Source organism: Phyllobates terribilis, unplaced genomic scaffold (genome assembly GCF_046119375.1).
Source record: "Phyllobates terribilis strain yellow unplaced genomic scaffold, ASM4611937v1 Scaffold_1__5_contigs__length_1240528914, whole genome shotgun sequence".
Lineage (NCBI taxonomy): Eukaryota > Metazoa > Chordata > Amphibia > Anura > Dendrobatidae > Phyllobates > Phyllobates terribilis.
This window is the reverse complement of record NW_027362761.1, coordinates 567,812,798-567,829,147: the sequence shown is the minus strand read 5'-3', so window position 1 is coordinate 567,829,147 and position 16,350 is coordinate 567,812,798. Positions and strand designations below refer to the sequence as shown.

The window sequence follows — 16,350 nt, the reverse complement described above, 5'->3', positions numbered from 1 at the left end:
TGAAGTGGCTTCTATGAGCCCTGACCTAAATCCTATTGAGCATCTTTGGAAAGAGCTGAAACATGATGTCTGGAAAAGGCAACCTTCAAACACGAGACAACTGGAGCAGTTTGCTCATGAGGAGTGGGCCAAAATACCTGTCGAGAGGTGCAGAAGTCTCATTGACAGGTACAGGAATCGTTCGATTGCAGTGATTGCCTCAAAAGGTTGTTCAACAAAATATTAAAGTTAAGAAGAACCATCATTTCTGTCCAGGCCGATTTCACGAGTTTCATTTTTTAAAAAGGTCTGTGGAAGCCAGGTTGAAAAGCAATGACTGACTTTCATTTGTTCATTTTCATAGATTTTTAATTTATTACTACTTCTGTCAGATTCAAGTTATTTCTGTGACCATTGTGGGTTTTTCTTTCATTAAACGAGGGGCACCAACAATTTTGACCACATGTGGACATAAGGAGGGAAGTGTGTGCCTATAAGGTAGTGAAGCCTAGTATAGGCTTGGACGCTTCTAACATGAAGTGTTCAGATTTGTGGGACTGTCTTTGTGCTATGAACATGATCCTTCCCTTATTTTCCAGAAATATGTTGTTATCTGCTGGGCTATGACTGCCCTTCAAGTAAGCTCTGAGGATCAATTAGGTCTTAATTACATATATTATATATATTACATTACAGGTCAGGACCCTATACAAGATCCTCATCAGTGCAAGTAGGGTGGAGACGGGACAACTGGAAATTCAGGTGAAAAAAAAGCAATTATGACATCTAATAGGAGACAGAACAAGTATTCGAGCCCCGGGCATCACATGTTGAAAACTTAAGGTGTGCCAAAAAAAGAAAAGAAAACTACAATGTAACCTCCTAGGGGCCTTTTTACAGACACATATTCTGATTTTTTTTTTTTCGAAAGGGGGCAAAAAAATACAGGGCAAAGTGACATAGCCATAAGTCAATATGCGTGCATCAAAAAAAATGAATGGCTTCAAAAGACTTAAAAAAAAAAAAAAAAAATTAATACACATACATACACGTTTTTAAATTGCTGGTTTCAAAAGGGAAAAGCATTTTTTAAATTAAAGTAAATGACATGTACACATTATAATTTTTCTTTGTTTTTTTACCCTTTGAAACCATTAATTTTTCAGTTGTTTTTTTCTGTTTTTTTAACACCTACTTTTAGATTAGGTACATTCTTTCATGTAATTTTTAAGTTGTTAAAAAAAAAAATGTAATCAAATCAAACCGAAAGCATGCAAGATATTGTTAAAAATGATATATCCTGACATTTTGGTCCTCCGTTATCTTCAGGGGACATTGGAGCATTTGACGCAGCAGAATAATTGAGCCTGTGGATTTTGTGTCAGGAGCCGCGTTGTCATGGAAACCTTGTGACGCGCCCCCAGGGCCGTGGGGCACTCGGCAGCCGGGCCTATGGGTGCCGGTATGGCGGGGATATCACGGTGGCTGGCCCAGTCCGTGACCCAGGGCGGTCAGTGCAAAAGGGGAATATTTTTAGAAAGTTTGTGACGCCACCTGTGGTGCCTGGTGAGGATCACCAGCGCTGCAGCAGTCCTCTGAGGCAGGTGTTAGGGCAGATTGTGATGGGACGGCTCCCCACAGGTGGAGCGGGCCTCAGGGCAGTGAAGTGTGAGCGTGGGTTGCGCTGGGCGTTGTAGTGCAGGGGGAACAATGGCGCCGATGAAAGAATGGACGGAGGCAGTACAGTGCAGTCATCTGAGATTTTACTCACAATTCTTACGACAGTCCACAGGTGCACTGTACAGGTGCAGGCCTCCCGCGTCGCGCTGCGTTCACCAGACAGGGGTTCAATCCTTCCTCAGGCTGTTTGGGAATACCTGGCAGAACCCCACTTTCTCATGTTCCTATTTTGACCGACTTCACACTGGTCCTTCTCCCTCCTGCTCTGCGCTGGCCACTCTGAATCCTGTTCGGGTACTCTGAAGTCCCTCCTGTCCGTCGGAGTTACACAGACTTGCTTGACCCTCAGGGGACTAGAATGCGGCTGCGATCCCTCTGTCTTCTGACAGATTCGGGGCGTATGGGTGCCGTCCTGCATGTGCCGTACCCCCTAGGATCCCTTCTTAGAACGGAGCCTACTCCCTGCTCCCCTCCTGAGCCTCCTGACTTGGCCCCACTTGCGGTGCAGAGCTCCTAATGAGACTCTGCTCCCGGACTGTTCTTCTGAACTGTCCCGAGCTGTTCTTCTTAACTGCTCTCTAGAACTATCTAACCAACTCTCCTCACTCCCCAAAATGGCTTCCCTATATATACTCCTACCAAAGTGCTCCCTCTAACTACTTCCTCCACCCACACCCACTACTGGTTCCCCCTATCTTTGGTTCCCCCCACTCTAGCCAGGGTCAGGGCTCAGCAGGAAAACACATTGCATCTTGCCCTTCCAGCCGGCCTGGAGTAGTGTAGTGTTGAGTGCAGGTGTTGGGGTCCCGGGCAGCACTCCCTCCTTACCTGAGAGAAGGAGATGCCACACCTCTGGGTGAGGTGCAGTACCTCTGTGGCGACTGAACCCTCAGGGGCGCCACACTTGTATGGATTCAGATCGATATATAGTCATCAATATCTGTATTTTAGCTGGCGGCTACTGTATATGCCTATAAATGAGGAGATTTGTAAATTTGATCCACACTAAAGGTTCTTCTGACAACACTACACCTGACACAACCAGAAGGGAACATGTTGTCATCACATTCTCTTAAGTAGTGCAGCCTCAGGCTTCGGTCCTGTCATGTCAAGTGATAATACCTCAGCCTGGAAGAGAGATTTGGTTTCTTTTTCACATTTTTTTATCGTATAACAGATGGTCTTATATAAGTGTTGTGTGGTAGTTCTCCTCCCTAATTCCAAAACCTTTCCTTGATGCACATGGGCCGACAAAAAAGGGATCTTACAATGGCGCCATTGAGATGCAGAGCTACCCCCGACCCCCGGGTGCATCACCATTAGTCACCACACGTATGCTGGGGGTTATAATGGGCTGGGTTAGTTCACATGTTGGATGTACGTGGTGCATGTCTTTTTTTTCTTTTTGTTTTTTTATTATGTATAGAGGTAGATGGAAAAAAATATGTATAATATATATATAAGCTTTCCTACATCTCCGCATAAATAAATTAAAAATAATTTAATAAATATATATATATTTTTTTTAATATAGGTTATCTACAGTGGGTATGGAAAGTATTCAGACCCCCTTTAAATTTTTCACTCTGCTTCATTGCAGCCATTTGGTAAATTCTAAAAAGTTTTTTTTTTTAACATTAAAGTACACTCTGCACCCCATCTTGACTGAAAAAAACAGAAATGTAGAAATTTTTGCAAATTTATTAAAAAAGAAAAACAAATATCACATGGTTGTAAGTATTCAGACCCTTTGCTCAGTTTTGAGTAGAAGCACCCTTTTGAGCTAGTACAGTCATGAGTCTTCTTGGGAATGATGCAACAAGTTTTTCACACCTGGATTTGGGGATCCTCTGCCATTCTTCCTTGCAGATCCTCTCCAGTTCCCTCAGGTTGGATGGTGAACGTTGGTGGACAGCCATTTTCAGGTCTCTCCAGAGATGCTCAATTGGGTTTAGGTCAGGGCCCTGGCTGGGCCAGTCAAGAATGGTCACAGAGTTGCTCTGAAGCCACTCCTTTGTTATTTTAGCTGTGTGCTTAGAGTGAACCTTCGGCCAAGTCTGAGGTCCAGAGCACTCTGGAAGAGGTTTTCATCCAGGATATCTTTGCACTTGGCCGCATTCATGTTTCCTTCAATTGCAACAAGTTGTCCTGTCCCTGCAGCTGAAAAACACCCCCATAGCATGATGTTGCCACCACCATGTTTCACTGTTGGGATTGTATTGGGCAGGTTATGAGCAGTGCCTGGTTTTCTCCACACATACCGCTTAGAATTATCACCAAAAAGTTCTATCTTCGTCTCATCAGACCAGAGAATCTTATTTCTCATAGTCTGGGAGTCCTTCTTGTGTTTTTCAGCAAACTCTATGCGGGCTTTCATATGTCTTGCACTGAGGAGAGGCTTCCGTCAGGCCACTCTGCCATAAAAGCCCAACTGGTGGAGGGCTGCAGTGATAGTTAACTTTGTGGAACATTCTCCCATCTCCCTACTGCATTTCTGGAGCCCAGCCACAGTGATCTTGGGGTTCTTCTTTACCTCTCTCACCAAGGCTCTTCTCCCACAATTGCCCAGTTTGGCTGGACGGCCAGGTCTAGGAAAACTTCTGGTGGTCCCAAACTTCTTCCATTTAAGGATTATGGAGGCCACTGTGCTCTTAGGAACCTTGAGTAATGCAGAAATTCTTTTGTAACCTTGGCCAGATCTGTGCCTTGCCACAATTCGGTCTCTGAGCTCCTTGGGCAGTTCCTTTGAGCTCATGATTCTCATTTGGTCTGACATGCACTGTGAGCTGTGAGGTCTTATATAGACAGGTGTGTGCCTTTCCAAATCAAGTCCTATCAGTTTAATTAAACACAGCTGGACTCCAATAAAGGAGTAGAACCATCTCAAGGAGGATCACAAGGAAATGGACAGCATGTGACTTAAATATGAGTGTCTGAGCAAAGGGTCTGAATACTTACCATGTGATATTTCAGTTTTCTTTAATAAATTTGCAAAAATTTCTACATTTCTGTTTTTTTCAGTCAAGATGGGGTGCAGAGTGTACTTTAATGAGAAAAAAAATGAACTTTTTAGAATTTACCAAATGGCTGCAATGAAACAGAGTGAAAAATTTAAAGGGGTCTGAAAACTTTCCGTACCCACTGTACACCTGTGTGTCAATGAATTAAAAAGGAAAAATATACACATACATACAGTACAGACCAAAACTTTGGACACACCTTTTCATTTATAGATTTTTCGGTATTTTCATGACTATGAAAATTGTACATTCACACTGAAGGCATCAAAACTATGAATTAACACATGTGGAATTATATACTTAACAAAAAAGTGTGAAACTACTGAAAATATGTCTTATATTCTAGGTTCTTCAAAGTAGCCACCTTTTGCTTTGATGACTGCTTTGCACACTCATGGCATTCTCTTGATGAGCTTCAAGAGGTAGTCACCGGAAATGGCCTTCCAACAATCTTGAAGGAGTTCCCAGAGATGCTTAGCACTTGTTGGCCCTTTTGCCTTCACTCTGCGGTCCAGCTCACCCCAAACCATCTCGATCGGGTTCAGGTCTGGTGACTGTGGAGGCCAGGTCATCTGGCATAGCACCCCATCACTCTCCTTCTTGGTCAAATAGCCCTTACACAGCCTGGAGGTGTGTTTGGGGTCATTGTCCTGTTGAAAAATAAATGATGGTCCAACTAAACGCAAACCGGATGGAATAGCATGCTGCTGCAAGATGCTGTGGTAGCCATGCTGGTTCAGTATGCCTTCAATTTTTAATAAATCCCCAACAGTGTCACCAGCAAAGCACCCCCACACCATCACACCTCCTCCTCCATGCTTCACGGTGGGAACCAGGCATGTAGAGTCCATCCGTTCACCTTTTCTGCGTCGCACAAAGACACGGTGGTTGGAACCAAAGATCTCAAATTTGGACTCATCAGAACAAAGCACAGATTTCCACTGGTCTAATGTCCATTCCTTGTGTTCTTTAGCCCAAACAAGTCTCTTCTGCTTGTTGCCTGTCCTTAGCAGTGGTTTCCTAGCAGCTATTTCACCATGAAGGCCTGCTGCACAAAGTCTCCTCTTAACAGTTGTTGTAGAGATGTGTCTGCTGCTAGAACTCTGTGTGGCATTGACCTGGTCTCTAATCTGAGCTGCTGTTAACCTGCGATTTCTGAGGCTGGTGACTCGGATAATCTTATCCTCAGAAGCAGAGGTGACTCTTGGTCTTCCTTTCCTGGGGCGGTTCTCATGTGAGCCAGTTTCTTTGTAGCGCTGGATGGTTTTTGCAACTGCACTTGGGGACACTTTCAAAGTTTTCCCAATTTTTCGCACTGACTGACCTTCATTTCTTAAAGTAATGATGGCCACTCGTTTTTCTTTACTTAGAATTTGTATTATGGCAAGAAAAAAGCTGCTAACAGTCTATTCAGTAGGACTATCAGCTGTGTATCCACCAGACTTCAGCACAACACAATTGATGGTCCCAACCCCATTTATAAGGCAAGAAATCCCACGTATTAAACCTGACAGGGTACACCTGTGAAGTGAAAACCATTTCCAGTGACTACCTCTTGAAGCTCATCAAGAGAATGCCAAGAGTGTGCAAAGCAGTCATCAAAGCAAAAGGTGGCTACTTTGAAGAACCTAGAATATAAGACATATTTTCAGTTGTTTCACACTTTTTTGTTAAGTATATAATTCCACATGTGTTAATTCATAGTTTTGATGCCTTCAGTGTGAATGTACAATTTTCATAGTCATGAAAATACAGAAAATTATTTAAATGAGAAGGTGTGTCCAAACTTTTGGTCTGTACTGTATCATTCAAAGCTTTAATATCAATTTTTCCTGCCCTCTAGTCCAAGCAAAATGGTTCTCACATAGGCTGATGCACTGTAACAAAAAGCAATAAGCCGAAGTTGCTCAGGGGACGTTTTTATCCTTAAATTATAAAACTGCGGGGCTGATTCATTAAGACTGGCGTAGTTTACGCTCACGATATGCCAGTCTTGCTGGAGTACACGGCGCCAAATTCATTGCCGTGCCAGAATTGCTACTCCAGTAGGGCACAGGCGCAATGATAAATGTCCCCTATTACCTGCACATTCACTGAAAGTTCTTGCAAATGGTCAGGAATTGATTCCTCATTGCATTTGCACCTTTTTTCCGCTTTTTAATTTGAGCCTTTTTTAAAAATCTATTTTTTGTTTATTCGCCTGTTATTTTTGCCTTTGTAGGAGGTGTTTTTGGGATTTTCAGATGTTTTTGTCAAAATCATCAAATGCGACTTTTCATAAAATTGCAAAATTTGTCACAAATGTACTCCAGTCACCCCCATCAAAAATTGCGGCCAAAATATCTGATTACATTTTGTAACAAAATTTTGGGAGTTTTTGAAAAATTGCAAATGATGAAAATGGGGCGAAATCACCTGGAAACCCCACAGCCCACTCACAGTGTGGAATTACAAAAAAAAAAAAAACTAAAAAAAAACAGGCGAACACATAATATAGACTTAAAAATAAAGCACAAACTGAAAGACGTATTAGGCGCAAAGGAAAAATCAGGTGAAAAAAAAATAGATAAGAAATAAATAAATAAAAATGCAAATGTAACAATGAGTCAGGCCCAAAGTATGTTGTGTGGGGTGGGTAAATTATTAGTTTATGCCAGAAACTGGGGTATTGAAGTCAAAAAGTTTCGCAACCTTTTGGAAAAGCGTGCAAGATGTCACAAAAGAAGGGAGAGGATTAGCGTGCCTCAACAGAGTCCTTATACTTCACGCCAAAAAGTGGTATAAACTATACAAGATTTACTCCTTTTCTACATTTTCGGACTCGCACAGTCTGCCCGAAACATGCGTCAAATTCATGATCCAGGGTATTGCGATAGTAAGTTGCGTTAATAAAGAAGGATCTCACCTCACGTAGAGAGAAATGGGCACCATGGTGTTCAGAACAATGATGTAACCCCAAAAAGCCAGGAATCCTCGGTATGACGGGGCGTAATCCTTCCCATCGTACAGATACCACGACACATTAGCTTGACCCAGTTTTGCGTCCCAGAACGTTTGACCAATAGCAAGTCCGGCCGATGCCAGGATGAGGAGGACAAATATCTAATGGAGAGAAATCATTAACATTGTGCCATTTATATCTTCTTACATATGGAAACACTACTGTTGTGACTGTTATTAGTGATTATCACCACTAGAGGGAGCTCATTAAGCATGGTATTTAAAAGGGGTTGTCCACTTTTGGTGCATGTAATCAGGGTCAAAAATCATTTTTACAATTGGGCTTCATTACGAATTTGACACAGTTTGCCTTCTGTAGCCCCTGAGTTGTGTCTATTGCAGACTGCAGAATGAGTTAACTGAGAATCCATCAGTGAGCTTGCTATGATATTCAGTCAAAACAATTTTGTCTGTTTTGAGCTCTCCTGAGCTGATTAATGGCCGAAAACCATATCAAAGTTGAATATGCAACAAAAAGCTTGTAAAAGCCAAAACGGTGCAACATTTTTAGTGAAACCCAATTGTAAAAGTGATTTTTAGCCCTAATTATATGCATTTAAGTGGAAAAAAAATGTCTCTAAAAGGTGGACCATGCCCTTATCAGTACGCTCTCCCTAGTTGGTGGCTTCTGACTTACACAAAATGACAGCTACAGTAGTTATGTAGCTGAGGAATACCATGAAATTCCTATCCCTTTATTCAAAGTCTGTACTCCGATCTGAAATTTACATGGTCTCCTAAATTTTTCCCCCTCTAGAACTAGAGGCATGGTGCGACTTCAGCTTCTCCTACCCTACAGTCATGCTCCTGGTCTATAAGTGGAGTAAACAGTAACACAAGCAGGCTTGGACTGGCCAACAGGACAACAGGAGAATCCTCAGGTAGGCCCCTGTGAAGAAGTGCCAATGCATAGTGCAGAAAAAGTATCATTTTATCGTTCATTAAGCAAGCTAGCCAAATTAATATTACATAGACGCCAATGTAAATTTGTTTATTAATGTCCGGTTATTTTTGCATGTAGCTGATTAGTGGGCCCCAAGAATCAGTTACTGGTGGGCCTTTGTCAGACCAGTCTGACACTGAACACGAATTACAAAAGTGCTTTTTATTTTTGTCCTTTTAAATCTTACCGTGTACACCATATAGTTCATCAGATAATCAATTTTTGTTCTTTTCAGTCGGGTTTTCCCACTATTCCGCATAATTTTTGTGTCAGCGCCTTAAAAAAAAAAAAATAATAATAATTTAAAAAACACACTAAAAATGTTTTTTCAAAATCTTCATAAAAAAATAACCAAAAGATACCAATACTAGATAAAAAAATGAATGACAATGATTTTATATTGATGAGTGAGGTCATAGCGCATTTACCTGCAAAAAGTACGAGACCGTGGCAATACATTGTGTTGCGGATGGTGCACCCTCGCAGGAGGATTTTATCTGCGTCCAAGGGGTAACTAATTCCTCTCCAGTAAAGTGTCCCAACAAACTTGTCCAGGCGATTATTAGGCTCCTCGCATATAACCAACCCTGAAAATAAAAGATAAAAGACTTAATACCTCTTCATATAGTAGATATGTAAAATCAATAATTGTAATTTTGTCTGAGATGGTCGCACAAGGGTGCCGGACAGCCGGCAAAGGTCGCACAAGGGTGCCGGACAGCCGGCAAAGGTCGCACAAGGGTGCCGGACAGCCGGCAAAGGTCGCACAAGGGTGCCGGACAGCCGGCAAAGGTCGCACAAGGGTGCCGGACAGCCGGCAAAGGTCGCACAAGGGTGCCGGACAGCCGGCAAAGGTCGCACAAGGGTGCCGGACAGCCGGCAAAGGTCGCACAAGGGTGCCGGACAGCCGGCAAAGGTCGCACAAGGGTGCCGGACAGCCGGCAAAGGTCGCACAAGGGTGCCGGACAGCCGGCAAAGGTCGCACAAGGGTGCCGGACAGCCGGCAAAGGTCGCACAAGGGTGCCGGACAGCCGGCAAAGGTCGCACAAGGGTGCCGGACAGCCGGCAAAGGTCGCACAAGGGTGCCGGACAGCCGGCAAAGGTCGCATAAGGGTGTCGGACAGCCGGCAAAGGTCGCATAAGGGTGCCGGACAGCCGGCAAAGGTCGCATAAGGGTGCATGCAGAACAGGATTGAGCTTGGTGGAAGTCCCGAAGTAAAAAAATAAGATAAAGTGGTGGCCCTATCCAACCTCTGGAACACAGATCTCACCTGACCCTCCAAGTGCCAGCACAAATCTGGGTAAGTGACCTCTCATGCATGTGGACCTCCCCAAAAGTTTTGTCGATTTGGACCATAGATAGAGCTGGGGATGTATTCCTTGGACCTTCTCTATAATCAAACCTTGGATATTTCTAAACAGAGTGGACCATGGTATGTGAGAAGGGCCAAACAGCCCCTCAGCCCCATGAGAGGACACGAATCATGAAGGATGATGGTTGGAGGGGGGCATGACGCTGTTACTGATGTGGTTCTGGGCAGCCTTCATTTATGGTCCATAAAACTGCAATCTAGTCAGAGGTACATCAGGTGGCTTTCTGGACCTTAACTTCTGATATACAGTGCATTGTGAAAGTATTTGGCTCCCTTGACCTTTTCTACCTTTTGCCACATTTCTGGCTTCAAACATAAAGATATAAAATTCTAATTTTGGGGGGAAGAATCAACAACGAGTGGTACACAATCGTGAAGTGGAACGAAATTTATTGGATATTTTAAACTTTTTTAACAAATTAAAAACTGAAAAGTGGGGCGTGAAATATTATTCGGCCCCTTTACTTTCAGTGCAGAAGTTCAGTGAGGATCTCTGAATGATCCAGTGTTGTCCTAAATGACTGGTAATGATAAATAGGATCCACCTGTGTGTAATCAAGTCTCCGTATAAATGCACCTGCTCTGTGATAGTCTCAGGGTTCTGTTTCAAGTGCAGAGAGCATCATGAAGACCAAGGAACACACCAGGCAGCGCCGAGATACTGTTGTGGCAAAGTTTAAAGCCGGATTTGGATACAAAAAGATTTCCCAAGTTTTAAACATCTCAAGGAGCAGTGTGCAAGCGATCATATTGAAAATGGAAGGAGTGTCAGACCACTGCAAGTCTACCAAGACCCGGCCGTCCCTCTAAACTTTCATCTCGAACAAGGAGAAGACTGATCAGAGATGCAGCCAAAAGGCCCATGATCACTCTGCAGAGATCTACAGCTGAGGTGGGAGAGATGTCCATAGGACAACAATCAGTCGTACACTGCACAAATCTGGCCTTTATGGAAGAGTGGCAAGAAGAAAGCCATTTCTCAAACATATCCATAAAAAGTCTCGTTTGAAGTTTGCCACAAGCCACCTGGAAGACACACCAAACATGTGGCATAAGGTGCTCTGGTCAGATGAAACCAAAATCTAACTTTTTGGCCACAATGCAAAACGATATGTTTGGCGTAAAAGCAACACAGCTCATCACCCTCAAAACACCATCCCCACTGTCAAACATGGTGGTGGCAGCATCATGGTTTGGGCCTGATTTTCTTCAGCAGGGACAGGGAAGATGGTTAAAATTGATGGGAAGATGGACAGAGCCAAATACAGGACCATTCTTAAAGAAAACCTGTTGGAGTCTGCAAAACAGCTGAGACTGGGACGGAGATTTATCTTCCAACAAGACAATGATCCCAAACATAAAGAAAAATCTACAATGGAATGGTTCAAAAATAAACGTATCCAGGTGTTAGAATGACCAAGTCAAAGTCCAGACCTGAATCCAATCGAGAATCTGTGGAAAGAGCTGAAAACTGCTGTTCACAAACGACCTCCATCCAAACTCAATGAGCTCGAGCTGTTTTGCAAGGAAGAATGGGCAAGAATTTCAGCCTCTCGATGTGCAAAACTGATAGAGACATTACAGCTGCAAGTCGCTTGGGGTATCGCAGCAAAAGATGGCGCTACAAAGTATTAACTCAAGGGGGCCGAATAATATTGCATGCCCCACTTAAAATATCCAATAAATTTCGTTACACTTCACGATTGTGTCCCACTCGTTGTTGATTCTTGCCCAAAGAATTAGAATTTTATATCTTTATGTTTGAAGCCAGAAATGTGGCAAAAGGTAGAAAAGTTCAAGGGGGCCAAATACTTTCACAATGCACTGTATGACACCGCATAGGCAAACAGTGGTCTACGCTGTCCAAAAACTCCCCTGATGGAAAATAAAAATGTGTGTTTATACTGGATGTCTCTAGAATAATTGTGAGTGGGTTTTATTTTAAAGGGAATGTGTTATCAGAAGTTTGATCTGTTTAATTCAGGATTTATTAGTGCTTTTAGTTTTTTTTTGTTTTTTACAGTGTTCATACTTTTGTTTTCTTTGTGGTTTTATATATCACTATGGAAAAAACAAGCAAAAATATTATAATTTCAAACTGGTACCTAGACCCAATATTAGACTCCCATTTCCTGTTCTTGTATAATTTGGGCAACCTCCAATCTGTGTGAAGATCATTTTGAAGCGAGAGGTGACATTATCCATTTTGATCCTGTGTTATCTACTGTATATAGCGGTGTTATCAGTCATTGTACAAGGGGAGGAGGTGAGCTGTGATATCTATTGTGAATGGTGGATCCTGTGTTATCTACTGTATATAGAGGTGTTATCCGTCATTGTACAGGAGGAGGAGAAGGTGAGCTGTGATATCACCTATTGTGAATGGTAGATCCTTTGTTATCTACTGTATATAGAAGAGTTTCCTTTTACACTAATCCTGTCTGTGATGATAGTGAAACGGCTCAAAAGTCATCTGTACATTACAGGAATTATGAGTCTAGTATAAGGCCTAGTGGCCAAAGTGAGAATTGCAAGATTTCAAATGATTTTTTAATTAAGATCGTAATATGGATATTAGACAAAAAAAGGGAAAAAAAACAAAAAAAAAATAAAATTAAAACCTTATTTCTGATGACACATTCATGTGCAGGATAGTCCAAAGTACATTAAATTTAGTAGGAGAGTATCCCTATAGGTAGAATTTACGCTCTTAGCGTCACGTGGAGCCTAATCCTTATTCAGGGCCTACAGATCACATCCTCCATTACTACACTTACATGGTCCTGAGTATGTATGAGCAGACAAAGGGACCAAACTCCACCATGAACAACTATTATAAGAAAGCCAAAGATGAGAACTCACCATCAAAGTCAGCCAGTGCCGTCTCCTCCTGCAGCAGTTTGTCCGTCACCTCCAGGGACATTTTAAACTTCAAGTTTGTTTCCCTAAAATTAAAACAAAGCAAACAACTTTGATCTATATGGTAGAATGAGAACGAGTGTCTGAGTGTTAAAAGGTCTTCATAAAAATAAATTCTTTATTTCAAAAACAGCGCCACCTCTGTGAACAGGTTGGGTCAAGTATTGCAGCTCAGCAATAAATGTATAGGACTGCGTTGCAATACCAGACATAACCAGCAGAATGGTCCAAAGACACTTTTTTTATTTTATTTTTTTAAAGCGTCCGGCTATTAGCATATCTTACCCATCAAGCTCGGCGGTCTCTACATAGCACAGGCTGTTTGGTTCGGAGCTGGATAAAAGCAGCACATCTGCCTGGAAATGGAAAATATATGTGGCAACTAATAAAAATAAATTCCCATACACAAACGAGTTATAAATCTTTTTCATCAGTAATGATATTCACCGGAACAAACTCATTCTTGTTAATTCGTATGATGTCCCCGGCGTGGATGTTTTTCCATTTTGTTTTCTTAAATCTAAACGAAAAAGCAAAAAATGTTCAGCATTATCAATAATGATAATAATTAACGAATAGAGAATGTAAAAAAAATATTCTAATGTATTATGCACAAAAAATAAGGGGCATATGAAACAAATTTTTAACGGTGCCATGTAATGCATCATTTCCCCTGTGGAGGAACTGCAGGGAAATTGAACACTTAATGCCAGATTCCATCTGGTCACTTGGGACACTTTTGTCATCACCTTATTGTAAAGTTCACCCCTTTAAACCAAAAAAAAAAAAAGATGACAGTTCTTTTAAACAGCTTGAGGCTTTGAAAGCCTCTTAGTGGCTAAAAGGAGCGACCAGCCCATTCTTCTGGCAGCTTCCGTGTGTATATAAAAGGAATGTGAAAAAGCAAAAAAATAAAAATAAATACAAAAAACCTAAAGCCACTGCAAGAGTCAACTAAAGAGGCATTTTTAGTCCTATACTCTCAAATTCCTTAAGACTGGCATTGTACATGAAGAAGGGGCATGATTGAGTAAGAGGCGCACGCCGCCTAATATATCAGTCGCATCTTACAAGTGTCGTACGCCTCTGCCAGAAACCTTACTCATCACGTCTGTTCGTGAATTATATGGTCAGGCATTGCCCTTACCTCGGTCTGCCCATGTGCCACACACTTTGGCAGTGCTGACCCAGGACTTGCATGAAAATGCCAAAAGTTGAAAAAGTTATGCGCAACTTTGAAAAGTCGCAAAATACTTGTAAAAAACACTTTGCATTGCACAAGCATACAACAGTTTTCTGGTGTAAACACTTTGATATAAGAATTATCTTTATATAACATAAGAATGAGGGAGGTTTGGTGCACGTTCGGTGTGGCCAAGAGGTTGGTGCATTGTTACGCCTCCCTCTGTTTCATACTGAGCTGTTCCCCAACTTTGATTGACAGCGCTCACTTGGCCAACGCGAGCACTACCTGAACCCTAACCGTGGTGCTGAGCGTGCACACTGACTATGCAGTGTGAGCGGCGCACACAGTGCGGGGGTAGGTCCTCCTATCATGGCACCACCAAGAAGTGTGGCTTCAGAGGGGAGGAGAGCTCAGTTTCGTGCTCCTCCTGTCTTCAGTGGAGACCTATTCTGTGATGCACCGAAGAGAGAAGGAGCATGCAACTGAATTGTTCTCCCCTCTGAAGCCACTCGCCACACTTCAGAGTGTAGAAGCAGCAGTGCATGATGGGAGGCAGTGATAAAAAGAGTACCCGCCTCAATACTGTGTGCGCTGCTGCTTCCTGCTAAGTCAGTGTACACACACAACGCTGGCCTTGGCCAAGTGAGCACAGTCAATCGGAGTTGGGAAACTGCTAAGTATGCAAATTAAGAGAAGTGTAACTGTGCACTAACCTCTTGGCCACACCAAGGGTGCACAATATTAGCATATTAGTCCTCTGTATAACTTTGCATTTCGGGGTAACAGACTCCCTTTAAAATACTAAAACCTGACTTAAACAATAGGTCATTTTCTGGTGATTGCTTCCCTTTAAAGCCTTCTGCAAAGCCCTTACCTTCCATCTTCTATAAATTCGCTGGGTCGGTTGTTGATTTCATTATCCATTTTATGACGAGCCTGTGGCAGCGAACAGAGACATGTCACTTATACAGTGTGTGTGTGTGTGCGAGATATATATATATATATATATATATATATATATATATATATATATATATATATATATATATATATATATATATATATATATATATATATATATATATATATATATATATATATATATACACATACACATACATACACACCAAAAGTTTGGACACACCTTCTCATTTAAAGATCTTTCTGTATTTTCATGACTATGAAAATTGTACATTCACACTGAAGGCATCAAAACTATGAATTAACACATGATGGCTGCTTTTTTCTTGCCATAATACAAATTCTAACAGTCTATTCAGTAGGACTATCAGCTGTGTATCCACCTGACTTCTGCACAACACAACTGATGGTCCCAACCCCATTTATAAGGCAAGAAATCCCACTTATTAAACCTGACAGGGCACACCTGTGAAGTGAAAACCATTTCCGGTGACTACCTCTTGAAGCTCATCAAGAGAATGCCAAGAGTGTGCAAAGCAGTCACCAAAGCAAAAGGTGGCTACTTTGAAGAACCTAGAATATAAGACATATTTTCAGTTGTTTCACACTTTTTTGTTAAGTATATAATTCCACATGTGTTAATTCATAGTTTTGATGCCTTCAGTGTGAATGTACAATTTTCATAGTCATGAAAATACAGAAAGATCTTTAAATGAGAAGGTGTGTCCAAACTTTTGGTGTGTACTGTGTGTGTGTGTGTGTGTGTGTGTGTGTGTGTGTGTGTGTGTGTGTGTGTGTGTGTGTGTGTGTATATACATACAATGGACAGAGGCTTGAGAAAGATTCTGCCATTCTGAGTTCAAACATCGCATTGGGCTTTTCACCATGATTGACTTTGGAGCACTGCCCTCATTTTTTTTGTGGGGGGGGGGGGGGGGGTTGTATACAACAACAGGTTTTGGGGATAACTTTGGGGGCTTTGCACTTATTTTTTTTGCCCGAAAAGTGCTGCCTTTATGTTTCAAGAGAGATGATGGTGGCCAGACGGTCATGGGTGGCCAGAAGGTCATGGGTGGCCAGAAGGTCATGGGTGGCCAGAAGGTCATGGGTGGCCAGACGGTCTGACATGTGGTCAAAAACCAACTCATGGTTTGGCGTTTTTGTTTTCGAGGCTTTTATGCCTCAGAAAACGGCAGTAAATTGTTAAAAACCTGTCAATTTCTAACTGTATGCCAAGTAAATATGAAGCACAAGTGTTTTTACGTTCTTCACTCTTGTGCCATTAAATTGCCATAAAACCATGTACAGTTCACAAGCCAAAACTTCTGT

The 16,350-nt window shown here is 42.0% G+C and overlaps 1 protein-coding gene and 1 long non-coding RNA gene across 5 annotated transcripts in view; one reads left to right on the top strand and one right to left on the bottom strand.

Annotated features, from left to right (window-relative positions):
• Positions 1-16,350, top strand: part of LOC141270837 (uncharacterized) — a 110,632-nt gene that overhangs the window by 26,763 nt on the left and 67,519 nt on the right. For 2 of the 4 annotated variants that reach the window (XR_012321741.1, XR_012321740.1), the window contains exons 3-4: positions 676-741; positions 8,437-8,560. This is a non-coding gene — a long non-coding RNA (uncharacterized lncRNA). Of the gene's footprint in view, positions 1-675; positions 823-8,436; positions 8,561-16,350 lie in introns of all 4 variants that reach the window. The other 2 variants (XR_012321743.1, XR_012321742.1) reach the window with 2 other exon arrangements.
• Positions 1-16,350, bottom strand: part of LOC141270813 (phospholipid-transporting ATPase IC-like) — a 97,063-nt gene that overhangs the window by 19,968 nt on the left and 60,745 nt on the right. The window contains exons 6-12 of the mRNA XM_073680921.1: positions 14,975-15,036; positions 13,362-13,434; positions 13,200-13,270; positions 12,858-12,940; positions 9,051-9,209; positions 8,810-8,898; positions 7,585-7,781 (exon numbers count right to left, since the gene is read on the bottom strand). Coding sequence (XP_073537022.1) covers positions 7,585-7,781; positions 8,810-8,898; positions 9,051-9,209; positions 12,858-12,940; positions 13,200-13,270; positions 13,362-13,434; positions 14,975-15,036 — 734 coding nt within the window. The remainder of the gene's footprint in view (positions 1-7,584; positions 7,782-8,809; positions 8,899-9,050; positions 9,210-12,857; positions 12,941-13,199; positions 13,271-13,361; positions 13,435-14,974; positions 15,037-16,350) is intronic.